The 14,158-nt window shown below is 58.4% G+C and overlaps 1 protein-coding gene across 1 annotated transcript in view; it reads left to right on the top strand.

The window, feature by feature from the left end:
* The window catches only part of ABCA2 (ATP binding cassette subfamily A member 2), a 43,026-nt gene that overhangs the window by 25,580 nt on the left and 3,288 nt on the right, over positions 1–14,158 (top strand). Inside the window, exons 23-48 of the mRNA XM_035571168.2 lie at positions 92–304; positions 616–812; positions 1,184–1,366; positions 1,829–2,013; positions 2,349–2,469; positions 2,755–3,045; positions 4,286–4,504; positions 4,871–4,973; positions 5,389–5,717; positions 6,341–6,554; positions 6,718–6,823; positions 7,298–7,409; positions 7,824–7,884; positions 8,089–8,263; positions 8,345–8,460; positions 8,745–8,892; positions 9,254–9,377; positions 10,726–10,858; positions 11,145–11,262; positions 11,386–11,564; positions 11,855–11,996; positions 12,378–12,512; positions 12,796–12,899; positions 13,212–13,304; positions 13,618–13,720; positions 13,872–14,009. Coding sequence (XP_035427061.1) covers positions 92–304; positions 616–812; positions 1,184–1,366; positions 1,829–2,013; positions 2,349–2,469; positions 2,755–3,045; positions 4,286–4,504; positions 4,871–4,973; positions 5,389–5,717; positions 6,341–6,554; positions 6,718–6,823; positions 7,298–7,409; positions 7,824–7,884; positions 8,089–8,263; positions 8,345–8,460; positions 8,745–8,892; positions 9,254–9,377; positions 10,726–10,858; positions 11,145–11,262; positions 11,386–11,564; positions 11,855–11,996; positions 12,378–12,512; positions 12,796–12,899; positions 13,212–13,304; positions 13,618–13,720; positions 13,872–14,009 — 4,042 coding nt within the window. The remainder of the gene's footprint in view (positions 1–91; positions 305–615; positions 813–1,183; positions 1,367–1,828; positions 2,014–2,348; positions 2,470–2,754; positions 3,046–4,285; positions 4,505–4,870; positions 4,974–5,388; positions 5,718–6,340; positions 6,555–6,717; positions 6,824–7,297; positions 7,410–7,823; positions 7,885–8,088; positions 8,264–8,344; positions 8,461–8,744; positions 8,893–9,253; positions 9,378–10,725; positions 10,859–11,144; positions 11,263–11,385; positions 11,565–11,854; positions 11,997–12,377; positions 12,513–12,795; positions 12,900–13,211; positions 13,305–13,617; positions 13,721–13,871; positions 14,010–14,158) is intronic.

Genomic DNA, 14,158 nt, shown 5'->3' on the forward strand with positions numbered 1-14,158 from the left:
CCAGCAGATACTCTGGGAGGTGGTGGTTGGGACTGGGGCCAGGGGACTGCATGTGACGTTCCTTACCATGTCCTTTTCACCATCCATCCAGGTCCATCCTGACTGGCTTGTTCCCTCCGACCTCGGGCTCCGCTACCATCTATGGCCACGATATCCGGACAGAGATGGATGAGATCCGGAAAAACCTGGGCATGTGTCCCCAGCACAACGTGCTCTTCGACAGGCTGACAGTGGAGGAGCACCTCTGGTTCTACTCACAGCTCAAGAGCATGGCAGAGGAGGAGATCCGCAAGGAGATGGACAAGTAGGCACCCCCAACTTCTTTTGCCCCCATCTGTGCTTTTTGTGGAAGCAGGTCCCCTTCCCACTGGCCATGCCTTGGTAGGTGATCTGGGAACAGGGATCACCCCAACATCAGCTCCACCAACTCTTCTTGGAAGCTTGGGATATTGGGCTGGCATAAGATCCTTTCGTAGCTTGGCTGTAGCTGGGCTGTCCTGACTGCCAAGAGACTCGGGTACCATGTGGGGAAGAGGAGTGAGATGCTCCCCACAGATGCTGGCTGCAGGTACAGGCCAGCCCCAGCAGTCCTGGTGCTTCTCTTCCTGTCCCCAGGATGATTGAGGACCTGGAGCTCTCCAACAAACGCCATTCCCTGGTGCAGACCCTCTCAGGAGGCATGAAGAGGAAGCTGTCAGTGGCCATTGCCTTTGTAGGTGGGTCACGGGCTGTGATCCTGGACGAGCCCACCGCTGGAGTTGACCCATATGCACGCAGGGCCATCTGGGATCTCATCCTCAAGTACAAGCCAGGTGAGCCAGGACAGCACTCACCTGGGTTGCCAGAGTGGGAGAACAGCTTGCTGTGGGGCAGAAGACAGAGCCTGGGCTTAGGAGCACAGAGAAAACCCCTCACTGCCTGCTGAGAGGGACCAGATGGGCCTCTCCTGTCTCCCTGCCCAAGCTGTGTCATGGTCTCTCCCCGTGTCTGTCTCCCTGTGGCAGTTGGACCCCTCCACATGTGACCCAGGGGTCCCTGTGAGACCCTCAGGGGCATGGCCAGCTCTGTGCTCTCCTTCCCCATGCCCCCAAGCAGTGTGCCTTACCTAAGCAGGGCAAGCATGGGCTGCAGCAGCCTTGATGTAGCCCCAGACCCTCTCCTTATGCTTTGTGCCACCGGGCAGGGAGGACCATCCTGCTGTCCACTCATCACATGGATGAGGCTGACCTGCTGGGCGACCGCATCGCCATCATCTCCCATGGCAAGCTCAAGTGCTGTGGTTCCCCACTCTTCCTCAAGAGCACCTATGGCGATGGCTACAAGCTGACGGTGGTGAAGAGGCAGTCAGATACCAGAAACAGCACAGGTCTGTGGGCCCAGCAGGACCCTGGGTTTAGAGGATGAGTAGGTGGGACCAGCCCTTTTTGTGCACAGGAAAGGAGCAAGAGGTCAAAACTCAAATGCTCCTGCCTCAAGTCCCCATAGGCCACATATAGGGCACAGGGGGACAGGGTAGTGATGCAAGAGGTGGCATTGCTCGGGTCTTTGGTTCCCCAGTTAGATCCTGCGTGGAGGTGTTGCCTCCAGGTGCTGATCCTAGTGTCCAGCCCAGGGGCTGCCTGCTGATGTCTGGTGTGGGCAGTGGTGCTCTGTGGGGCTGAGGGCAGAGCACCTACCCAGGCCAGGAAGCACAGCCAGAGCAGCCAGAAGCTGCCAGCACCCTGTGATAGATGCAGAAGGAACCCCTGAGGTGCTGGGGGTACTGTGGATGGCAGGGGTTGCTGGTAGAAGGCCAGAAGAGATGACCAGTGCTGCCCCTCTGCTGCAGAGCCAGGCCAGCCCCACAGTCCTCTAGGCCACTCCTCCGTCAGCCCCTGCTCTGAGCCCCGCGTCTCCCAGTTCATCAAGAAATACGTGGCGTCCTGCCTCCTCATCTCGGACACCAACACTGAGCTCTCCTACATCCTGCCCAGCGAGGCTGTCAAGAAGGGCTGCTTTGAGAGGCTCTTCCAGGTACCTGAGCCACCCACAACCCTGCTGCCTGCCTTGCTGGCAGTGCAAGGATGGGGATCACCATGAAGGGGCAGGACAAGCACAGATGGGCATGGCACCTCATGAGGCTTAAGGGGGGACAAATGTGCATGTGGGCCCATGTGGAGTTGGTCCCAGAGGGGCAGGACACAGCACTGGGGCCATTCCAGCCCTGCCAAAGAGCTGCCAACAGCAGATGGTTTGGGGTTGTTCTGCCTGGCACCAGCACTCACCGGACCAGTGGCTGAGGGTTTGCCCTATGCTGTGGCAGCGCTGGAGCCTCCTGCCCTCCTCATGCAGCGCTTTGCTTTCCACAGCACTTGGAGCAGAGTCTGGAGGAACTTGACCTCACCAGTTTTGGGCTGATGGACACCACTCTCGAGGAGGTCTTCCTGAAGGTGTCTGAGGAGGACCAGTCCCTGGAGAACAGTGATGTGGGTATGGACTGCAGGAGGCACATGGCAGTGCTGTCAGCACTGGGGAACAGGGAGTGAGGTGAAGGCACCGTGTGCCTTTACGTGGGCTTTGTGTCTCCTTTCCGCTTTTTTATGGGAGCAGGAGTCTCCTCTGCAAAGAGGAGGGGAGGCCTCTGGCAGAGCCTGCCCCAGCTTAAGGGCAACCAGCAGCTGCTCTGGTCTGGGTTTGCAAAGTACATCTGTGCTCCGCTGTGCAAGGCACAGCAAAGGCTGGCACAGACAGCAGCAATGCCCCTTCTCCTTCCAGACATGAAGGAGTCCAAGAAGGATGCCCTCCAGCCACCTGCCCCTGAGCTGGGCCCAAAGCCAGAGGCCAATGGGGAACCCCTGGCTGAGGCGGACGTGCCTGAGAAGCCCGAGGTAGAGCTCAGCAACCTGGTGACGTGCTCCAAGCTGGCGCAGTCGCAGGCATCCTTGCGCTCGGCCTCCTCAGTGGGCTCTGTGCGGGGTGACGAAGGTGGGGCTTATTCTGAGTTCTTTGGGGATTACTCTCCATTGTTTGACAATCATCAGGACCCTGACAACATCAGTCTGCAAGGTTTGTAATGCCGCGTGGCGGTGTGTTGCTTGTGCACCACGATAGAGGTGCTCTGGGACGGGGAGGATGGCTGCTCCAAGGCAGAGCTGGCCGTCACCAGGGGGCCATGCCCTGGTGTACTGGGGGTCATGCTGGCTGAGCTGAGCCCCCAGTGGGGGTGGGCCTGTGTTCCAGCAGACGATGTGTCCAGGGAGCCTGTAAAAGAGAGAGAAAGGGAGGCACAGGCCCTGCAGCCTGGGAAGAGGATTGGGGTGGGATGGCTGGAAACCGGTGCTTCTAGCCAAGGTTGGCACTCCCTGAACTGGTGTCATGTGCATGAGGGCTTCTGTGCTGAGGCACAGAACTGGTGGGCTCACCGACAGGTGGAGGCACAGCCAGTGTTAGCCCTTCCCTTTGTCTCTCTTGAATCCTGCAAGCGCTGACCTGCAGACTCACTCCCACTAACACACTCCTCACACTAGCAGCTGCGTAGACTGGCAGCACTATGTGGCATGGGGTGCACTGATAGGGTGGCTGAGCTGCTGGGTTTTCTCCTCTTGGCTGGCCAGCCCAGCCCTCCAGCATGGAGTTGTCTTCCAGAGAGCGGCTCACCCTCCAGACGCTGGCGTGGTTTCAGGACTGTCCCTGCCTGGATGCTCAAATTGCACAAGCACAGAGCATGCAGGCAGGAGCCCAAAGGCTACTGTTTAATTCACAAATCCTTTTCTGGGTTATCCCACCAGTTCTTGTCATGATTAATTTATTGCTGTGACACTTCCTCCCCTGCCAGGTCTGTGTATTGCTCTGAGTATTGCTGAATTTGGGTCAGTGGGAGGCAGAGCAGCAGCGGTGTTGCACTGTAACCAGACTTTCCAGGTCCTAGCCCCAAACTCACTGCTGTGCTGGGTCCCCACACCCACAACCTGTCCCCCCTCTTCCTGACTGTGCTAAGCCCTTGCCATCCAGGAGCCTCTGGGCTGGCTAGAACTGATGGGAAGATGGGGGGGTCTGCAAAAAAGCACCACATTTTTTTTTTTTAACTATTGTAACAATTTCCCATTTTGGGCCAAGAGAAACCTGCCAGCCAGCCGCCTTGCTTCATGCCATGGTAACACCACAGCTCAGTGGCCCCTCAGAGTGGCTGTGCATAGCTCAGCATCTGGGTGGCCACGGGCTAAGGCAGGTGTGGGGTCACTGGGGCCCTGCAGGAGCAGCCGTGCAGGTGGCTCACATCCTCCTCCCTGCCACCTCCTCCCTGCAGACCAAGAGGCCGATGTGGAGGCAGAGGACCATGACCTGGCCGGGCAGGGGACCTTCAAGCTGGAGGGCTCGTGGCTGAAGCTGCGCCAGTTCCATGGGCTGATCGTAAAACGCTTCCACTGTGCCAAGCGCAACACCAAGGCCCTCTTCTCTCAGATCCTCCTGCCTGCCTTCTTTGTCTGCGTGGCCATGACTGTGGCACTCTCCGTGCCTGAAATAGGTACCTGCAAGCCCTTGTCCCAGTGGGGTGAGGAGGACAAGGGCGTCTTGCCCTGTCCCCTCTCCAGGGCCCAGACTCGTGCCCTTGCACCAGGTCAGGTATCCTCTCTCTGCACTGGCAGCAGCTTGGAGTGAGGGCACGTTGCCCACCCTGATGCCCTCACACCAGCCAGGTCTTGCTGACCCAGATGCTGGGGACTCCTCTTAGCCCCTTCTGCGTGCCCCCATGGGGCTGGTGGTGATGCTGGGGGTGGGACTCAAGTGAGACAAGGACAAGGCTTGTGGGTGCTCAGCCTGCCTGTGAGCATGGGGCCGCATGGGCAGGGGTGCTGAGGCCACAAACAGGTTCCTGTCCTTGTCTCCACAGGTGACCTGCCACCCCTCATCCTCTCGCCATCGCAGTACCACAATTACACCCAGCCCAAGGGCAATTTCATTCCTTATGCCAACGAGGAGCGGCGTGAGTACCGGTGAGAGCTGCCGCTTGCTTAAGAGCACCATCCTGCACCCCAATCTCACTCCCGTACCCAGAACCACAATGGGGTGATGGGACTGGGGAGGGCAGTTCACAGTCAGTCTGGCACTGGGGCTGGCTTGGGCTTGGAGCAGAGCCTGGCCAGTGCAATGCCCCATGCAGAAAGTGGCCTCCGTTCTCCCCTGGGGTGTCTCTGGGAGAGGTGCCAGTCCTGACGCTGGCTGTGATCATCAGCTTGGCTCATGCCAGGCCTGGGCTGAGTGGGTACCCAAGACTGTACGGCCGTGGTGCCAGTGCCCATTCAGCCACTACACATACTCAGGCTGCAGGGACTTGCCCAGAAGATGGCCAAGGTGGGATGTCCCATGTCTCATGCCTCTTGTTCCTTTTACCCACTGCTCTCCCTGCAGCATCAGGCTGTCTCCTGACGCCAGCCCCCAGCAGCTAGTGAACACCTTCCACCTGCCCTCTGGTGTCGGGGCCACCTGCGTGCTCAAGACAGCCTTCAACAACACACTGGACCAGCCCGTGCAGACCCTGAACCTCAATAGCAATGAGTCCAAGATGCTGGCAGCCAAGTACTTTGATGCTATGTGCATCGACTCCTTCACTCAGGGCCTGCCGCTCTCCAACTTCGTGCCACCGCCTCCATCCCCAGCTCCTTCCGACTACCCCATCTCAGTGGATGAGGACTTGCTGCGTGCTTGGAACGCCACAACCTTCTCTTCTGCTATCAAAGGTGTCACTGCACCTAGTGCATCAGTCTGTCTGGGCTGGGGTTTCATCTCCAGGCAGGGCAATACGTCTTCCTTGCAGGAGCAGCTATAGTGGCACCTCAGAGTGCCCGTTGGGTGCGGTTTGGCTTGGTGATAGCAGAGCATTGCTTGGCTGCACTTCCGAATCAGGGCTGGTGCTGGCCTTGCAGCACTGCTCCCCATTCAGCCTCAGCAGTCCTTGCGGAGCTCACTGGGCTGATGATGCCATTGGGAGTCTTGGTATTTGGGTTGGGTACTTGGTCCCCAGCCAGCAGAATGACTGCATTGCTTTCTCCAGACACACTTCATGCCCTGTCTCTGAACCATTTCTGTTCCCTGTCTGCTCCCACGTTTTTTCTTGGGTCCATCTCTTGGCCCCTTTATATCACTGGGACACAAAGGGCCACTTAAAGGCTGGGCTCTGGTCAGCAGGAGCTAACACAAGGGCAGCAGGGTGGCTCCTCCTTGCCTGGCCAGAACCTCTTGGTTGAGTATGAGGGAGGTTGCTCCATGTGCTCCTCTCATCCCCTGTTGTCCCCATGTTGCCCCACACAGCCACCACAGCCAGGGCTGGCTGGGGCCTGACTCTGCCTCCTCTATCCCACAGAGACTGTCACCTCGGCCCCTGCCCTGCCCCAGATCATCCATGAGCCTATCAAGTGCACATGCTCCATGCAGGGGACTGGTTTCTCCTGCCCCAGTGGTGTGGGAGGCCACCCCCCACAGATGAAGGTGGTGACGGGGGACATCCTGGCAGACATCACGGGGCGCAACGTCTCCGAGTACCTGCTCTACACCTCGGACCGCTTCCGTCTGCACAGGCAAGAGGGAGGCTGGGAGGGCTCTGCCCTCTGCCATAGTGCAGGACTTGGGGCTGGGGCCTCTGGGAGACCCTGGGGGTGCTGACGGGAGCCAGGAGTGTGGCCCTGTTCCTGAGCACAGGGGACAGCAGTCACAGCTTCTTGGGGGTGCTTTGTCCCACAGGTACGGGGCACTCACCTTTGGCAATGTCCAGAAATCCATTCCAGCCTCCTTTGGGGCCAGGGCCCCTGCCATGGTGCGCAAGATCGCCGTCCGGAGAACAGCCCAGGTAGGATCAAGCTGAGCCCTGAGGTACCCAGGAGATGGGTGGGCAGCAGCAGCCCTGGCACGGGCGAGGAAGAGAAGGGGGATGGCGGTGCTGCCTGCACAGCTGGGCCCCTCATCCACTGCTCTCCAGCAGTGCTCTCCAGCAAGGGATTTGGTGGGGCTCTTAACCACATGGAGCTCTTTGCAGAGCTCCCACCATAATGGGTCAGACCCAATGTGGTCAGCAATGGCCTGCTCTCCTCACAGCCATGAGCAGGGGGACCCTGTTGCCATGCCACCCCACGCCACCCCACGCCACGCCATGCCACCCCACGCCACCCCACGCCACGCCATGCCACCCCACCCCACGCCACGCCACGCCATCCCATCCCATCCCATCCCATCCCATCCCATCCCATCCCATCCCATCCCATCCCACATCTGGTGTGAGCCCAGCTCTCCTGCTACCTCCCACCACTCTTCTCTGCTCCTCCAGGTCTTCTACAACAACAAGGGCTACCACAGCATGCCCACCTACCTCAATGCTCTCAACAATGCCATCCTACGAGCGAACCTGCCCAAGAGCAAAGGCAACCCTGCTGCCTACGGTGAGGGCCTGGAGGAGTTTTAAGGACAAAAGCGCATCAGGAACAGCTTTAGGGCATGGTTCAACAAGGCTCTAAAGTGCCATGTTCTCTCTTGGACCAAGCAGGCTAATGCGCAATTGGGGCAGGGGGTTCACACACCTTTATGTGTGGCTTGAGATCTAAGCTAGACAGTGTCTGGCTGGGGAGCACCTCTTGAGGTGCTGCTGCTGGCACCTGTGCTTGCAGGGTTGTCTGAAGGATGCTGTCTGCCAGCTGATGAGAGGGAGGTCTTGGCCCCAAAGCAGTGTGTTGCTTGTGGGCTACAGGGAGGGAAACTCCTCCTGCTGAGAACCAGGACCAGGCAGGCTGGGGCTGGGGTATCTTTTTCTATCCTGAGCCAGGATAGAAACAGTCCTATGTTTCTTTTTGCTGCAGGCATCACGGTCACCAACCATCCCATGAACAAGACGAGCGCCAGCCTGTCCTTGGATTACCTGTATGTCCAGGGAGCTGGTTTGAGGGAGGGTGGCCATCATGTAGCAGGGGAGGGAGCTTCCCACTCTGGTTTGCATAGGAAGGGAGTGGGAGGCTGTGACATGGGGGGGTCCTTGTGCCATGCCCTGTGCTGTGTACAGTGATTGTCCCACACCAGGCTGGGGAGCTGAGGGTGATGATGTCTCTGCTCTCCTCTTCCTTGCAGTCTGCAAGGCACAGACGTGGTCATTGCCATCTTCATCATCGTGGCCATGTCCTTTGTGCCTGCCAGCTTTGTGGTGTTCTTGGTGGCTGAAAAGGCCACCAAGGCCAAACACCTGCAGTTTGTGAGCGGCTGTGACCCTGTCATCTACTGGTTGGCCAACTACGTGTGGGATATGGTGAGCAGGGCACGTGGCCTCACCAGCTGAGCCCCCAGGGCTGAGTGGGCAGGCAGTTACAGAAGTTTCTGTCTTCTGCAGTTGAACTACCTGGTACCGGCCACGTGCTGTATCATTATCCTTTTCGTGTTTGACCTCCCGGCATACACCTCTCCCACCAACTTCCCAGCCGTCCTCTCACTCTTTCTGCTGTATGGGTATGTCGGTCAGATGGGGTGAGCAAGGGAGGGGGTGAAGTCAGGATGCACCAGTGGGTCCTTCTGATGCCCCATCTGCACTGTGGCTAAGCAGGCAGGATCTAGCCCAGATTTTTCTGTCCCCCTGTCTTTCTGTTCTGCGGCTCCTGTAGCTAGTGGGCTGTGAACCCTGGAGTGGGAGACCCCAGGAAGGATGGGGCTGGGAGATGGGCAATCCCAGGGCTCTCCAGTGGGTGCCACGGTCCTACCATGCTCATGTGCACTCCTGTTGCTTGCCTCCCCAGCTGGTCCATCACCCCCATCATGTACCCTGCCTCCTTCTGGTTTGAGGTGCCCAGCTCTGCCTACGTCTTCCTCATCGTCATCAACCTCTTCATTGGCATCACTGCCACTGTTGCCACGTTCCTGCTGCAGCTCTTTGAGCATGACAAGGTACAGGGTTCACATCTCTGGCTGGGGCCACCAGGAAGGGAGAAGATGCCTCCCTCAGCTTGATGAGAGGGGAGATGCCTCTGGCACAGTGCGAGGAGCCACCACACTGTGACAAAGCCTGTGGCTCCCTGTGGCAGGTGGTAGTGCCTGCTTGCTGCCAGGGTGGTGACAGCGATTGGGTCATGAGACAGCTCAGGCTGAGCGAGACCTCAAGAGGTCTCTTCTCCAAACTCCTGCTCACAGCAGGGTCAGCTATGAGGTCTGGCCAGGCTGCATATTGGTGGCGATCCTGGTCCTACTGTGTGCTCATAGTCCTCACAGGTGTTTCCAATAGTCATGTTCTCTCTGTCCATCTCCACAGGATTTGAAGGTGGTGAACAGCTACCTGAAGAGCTGCTTCCTTGTATTTCCTAACTACAACCTGGGCCACGGCTTGATGGAGATGGCTTACAATGAGTACATCAATGAGTACTACGCCAAGATTGGTATGGCCTCTTCCTCTCTCCCTCCCTTACTCCAGGGCAGGTTGGGCCAGGGGTGGACCACTGTGCCAGCACATCCCCTCCAACCACCCTGTGGGGCTCAGCCAGGGCCCAGATCAATCTGGAGCAAAAATCCAGGGGATGTGAACTAGAGGGACCCAGGAAGAGGCACAGTTGAGGGTCAGGCATGTTGTGGTACCTGTGATGCTGAGCACGGTTCCTTCGGTCATCTCAAATATCAGCACCACAGAAAGTGGACGTAGTGAGCCCTGGCAGAGTTGTGCATTTCTGCTGCCATCACACACTGCCCATGGTGGGGCCACAGTGTGGATGCGCAGTGATACGAGGGATGGGAACTGCAAGGGCTGTTTTGTTCTAGATGTGGTCTCTTGCTTGCAGGGCTGCATTGCCCATCCAAAATGACCCTTTTGCCAATTGCAGCTTCAGCTTGGACTCAAAATATTCTTGCTTCTCTCTACTTCTCAGCAGCTTCTGTATCTAACTTGGGTGCTGCTGGCTTCATGGGGGGTGTTTAGGAGCAGAATCTGACACATCCAACCAGTATGCATTCTCAGTTGGGTTGATCCTACCCACTGAGGCTGAAAAGTTGCAAGATGATTTCAACAACAAATACACTGTGAATGGAAAGCCTTGTTGTAACCAGCCCTGGTGCCAGCAACACCAAACAGCCCAGGCAGCTATGGCAGCAGGCACAGAAGGCAGGGGAGGGGACACTGGAGCTAGACAGTGTCATGTTGTAACAGGCCAGCTTAAGTTGTACAGCAAAGGTGGTGGTGAAATAAAGGCTGCTGCTGCCTGGCTGTTTTGCTGCTGAGCCTCTGACCAGGAACGTAGCCTGCGTTATCTCCAGTTTGAGTGTTTTTTCCTTGTGTGGGCGGGGTTAAAATCAGCCTTCTGGACTGGGAAAACCATTATTGTTTTCTCCAGGGTGCCGTGGTAGGGAGGGAGCACACTGGGTGGGAGTGTCTGTGTGTCCAGTAGTGCTGCCATGTGGTTGCAGCCAGGGCTGGCCTCCATGGACAGGGCTGCCACATGCTGTCAAGGGGGCTATGAGGTCATTTCAAGGCCACAGAGTGGAAAATTGTGGGAACCTGGTTGCTGCAGTAGTTCCCACTGCAAATATTTGCTGCTGTTTCCAGAGGTCATTTTTAGATTTTGTACAGCCTGTGAGGCAAGGCTCCCTCCTTGGTGGTTGGATTGGCGTCCCCATCCCCTGGAGAGGCACTGTCGCACTGGGGCCGTGGGTTCAGCTGTGCAGGAGGCCACATGGGCTGGATGTCCTCCTGGGACGGTGTCCCCACAGCTGCTCTGTTCTCTTCATCCCACTCAGGGCAGTTTGATAAAATGAAATCGCCTTTTGAATGGGACATTGTGACACGTGGGCTTGTTGCCATGACAATCGAAGGCTTCGTCGGCTTCTTCATCACCATCATGTGCCAATACAACTTCTTCCGGAAGCCCCAGTGAGTGTGGCTGGGAGCGTGGGGCCAAGCAGGCAATGCCCAGCTGCGAGCTGCCTCTGGGTGTTTCTAGCAGAGCACAGCGAAGCAGGGCAGAGCCTTCCCAGATCTTCTAAATGGGGCAAAGTTTTGCTTTGGGACCCCTTAGCTCAGGGCTGCCTCTCCAGCAGGCACAGAGCTGGGGAGGTCCTCCGACCCTGGCCTCTGCCTCCTGTGGGGGCACAGGATGGCAGCTTGCTTGGCCTCTGCTCACACCCATCTCCACCCTGCCCCTTGCACCCTCCTGCAGGCGGCTCCCTGTCTCCACCAAGCCCATCGAAGACGACATTGATGTAGCCAATGAGCGGCACCGTGTCCTGCGTGGGGATGCTGACAATGACATGCTGAAGATTGAAAATCTCACCAAGGTACAGCAACCCCAGGCTGCCCTGGGCTTGCAGGCATGGGAGATGCTCTGGGGCATCCAAGGGATGTTGGCTGGGTCAGGGTGCCGGGGCAGCGTGCTGAGCACCCCTGCCCTGCTCTGCCAGGTGTACAAGTCCCGCAAGATTGGGCGCATCCTGGCCGTGGATCGGCTGTGTGTGGGCGTGCGGCCTGGGGAGTGCTTCGGGCTGCTGGGTGTCAATGGTGCAGGAAAGACGACCACCTTCAAGATGCTGACAGGGGATGAGAGCACCACAGGAGGAGAGGCCTTCGTTAATGGGCACAGGTACGGGGGCACAGCCTGACTGGATGGGATGGGGCCTGCTTTGGGATCTCCCAGGAAAAAGAAGCCTGAGTGGGACTCTGCAGCCCTATGTCCTGCTGGGCTGACCCTTGTCTGTGGTGTGGCAAGTGACCCTGGCTCTTGGCCAGGGCTGCTGGTTGCAGTTTACTTGGTATAAGATGCTGCAATATAAAGGCATGTGAAAGGAGGGTGAGCAACGGGTGTTCTCAAAAGGGAAAACTGTGGGCAGACAGTAATTTCTTCTCCCTGTGGCCCCTCTGTCCTTTCTGCAGCATCCTGAAGGAGCTCCTGCAGGTCCAGCAGAGCTTGGGCTACTGCCCACAGTTCGATGCGCTCTTCGACGAGCTGACAGCCCAGGAGCACCTGGAGCTCTACACCCGCCTGCGCGGCATCCCGTGGAAGGACGAGGAGCGGGTAGGGCTTTGGTGGGGTGTGTGAGGGCTGGTGCTGTGCCGTGGGCTGCTCTGGAAACAGAATTTCACCAACCACCAGTGGGGACCTGAGCGGGTATTGCTGCCCTCATGACTCTGCCTGTCGCTGCCCAAGGGCAGTGCTGATCCAGCAGTGTGCCCATCACTGGGCCAGGGTTGGGCACAGGTGCTTACAGGCCCCACCGACACACAGGGCTGTGCGAGGGGCTGTCATGGGGCTCCCCTGCCCGGCACATCGCTTGGCAGCTGGTCCATGCTGTGGGGCCTGGCTGCTTGCCCGTTGCATACTGCCAGCTCTGCATGTCCCATGACCAGGGGCATTTGGAGCCCTGGCAGGGTGACCACAGCCCTCTGCACCTTGCAGGTAGTCAAGTGGGCACTGAAGAAGCTCGAGCTGACCAAATACGCCGACAAGCCTGCCAGCACCTACAGTGGAGGCAACAAGAGGAAACTGTCCACAGCCATCGCATTGATTGGCTACCCAGCCTTCATCTTCCTGGTGCGCCCCGGGCCACCCCAACACCCTGTGATGTGGGGTCCTTGACCCACCCCTATCACTGACCTGTGCTCCCACTCAGTCCCATGTCCCTGGGGCTGGACCCAAGCTAGTGTGCAGCCATCCCGGGTGAAACAGGGCCCTGGGTGGAAGCTGTCTGCCACTGGCTCCACCACAAGAGTTCCAAGGGGCAGGGAAGCAGAGCTGTGCCCATGCGATGGGAAGGCAGGGAGTGGCGGGGTCCCCCTAGGAACTGCCTTGTCTGAGCGTGCCATCTGTCCCACAGGATGAGCCAACGACGGGGATGGATCCCAAGGCACGGCGCTTCCTCTGGAACCTTATCCTGGATGTCATCAAAACAGGCCGCTCCGTGGTGCTCACGTCCCACAGGTCTGAGGGGTTTTGGGCTACACCCATGACACCTCCAGGCACCTCATACGCTGTGTGGGCAGGTGGTGGGTGGAAGTGGGGCTCTTTGGACTCCAGGGGACAGTGTATGGCAAAGGACACAGGGAGGGAGCCCGGGACACCCTCTTGCTGTCTCCCATCACTGGTGGTGGTGCCATGGCACAAGGGGTGAAGGCCTGAGGAACTTGGCTCCACTTATGCCCAGCCCGCAGCCCCTTGCAGGTAGACATTGCGCCCTCTGCCCATGCTGTGTGGCCTCTAGCCACCCAGCTCAAGCCTGTCCTGTCTCCCCAGTATGGAGGAATGTGAGGCGCTCTGTACCCGCCTGGCCATCATGGTGAATGGGCGGCTCAAATGTCTCGGCAGCATCCAGCACCTGAAAAACAGGTAAGGACCTAGCGAGGGGTCCAGCATCCTGTGTGTGCCACATGCCAGGAGGTGCTGGTTCCTGCATGGCAGGGTGTATGGCTGGTTTCTTCATGGCATCTGCATCAAGATTTCAACCCTTTGTGCGGTTGCTGCTTTAGAGGGTGGGCATGGGGATCAGGGCAGCCTGGGCTGGCGCCTGACTGTCCTGGGGGGTTCAGTGGCAGCCTGGTGAGCATCATCCCCAGCGGGCACGTTTCCATGGGATCAGTCCTTCCCCACAGAGGTGCAGGTGGGGAGGTAGGGTCTCACGGGGTCCCTCATGCCTGTGCAGGTTTGGAGATGGCTACATGATCACAGTGCGCACAAAGTCCAGCCTCAACGTCAAGGAGGTGGTGAGGTTCTTCAACCGCAACTTTCCTGAGGCCGTCCTCAAGGTGAGATCCCAGTGGTGGCAGTGCAATCCCTGCCAGCCCATGTGTCATGGTGGAAAGCAGCCTTCGTCCCCCAAGGGGCTGTGTCTTCCATGGGATCCCCCTGTGGGGTGATGGAATGGGGTTTGGGGTGTGACCTCAGTGTCCTTTGCAGGAGCGGCACCACACTAAGGCCCAGTACCAGCTCAAGTCAGACCAGATCTCACTGGCACAGGTCTTCAGCAAGATGGAGCAGGTGGTGGATGTGCTGGGCATTGAAGACTACTCTGTCAGCCAGACCACGCTGGACAATGTGAGGCCTGGGATGGAGTGAGCAGCTGGGTGCTCATGCCCAGGGAGGGTGACTGTGCCCAGGGAGGGTGACCATGCCCAAGTGCCTGCAAAAGCCTCTTTCAGGACAAGAGCAGCAAGTGCTAGGCCAGGAACATGGGTGCATGCAGA

The sequence above is a fragment of the Cygnus atratus genome, chromosome 19 (assembly GCF_013377495.2).
Source record: "Cygnus atratus isolate AKBS03 ecotype Queensland, Australia chromosome 19, CAtr_DNAZoo_HiC_assembly, whole genome shotgun sequence".
NCBI lineage: Eukaryota > Metazoa > Chordata > Aves > Anseriformes > Anatidae > Cygnus > Cygnus atratus.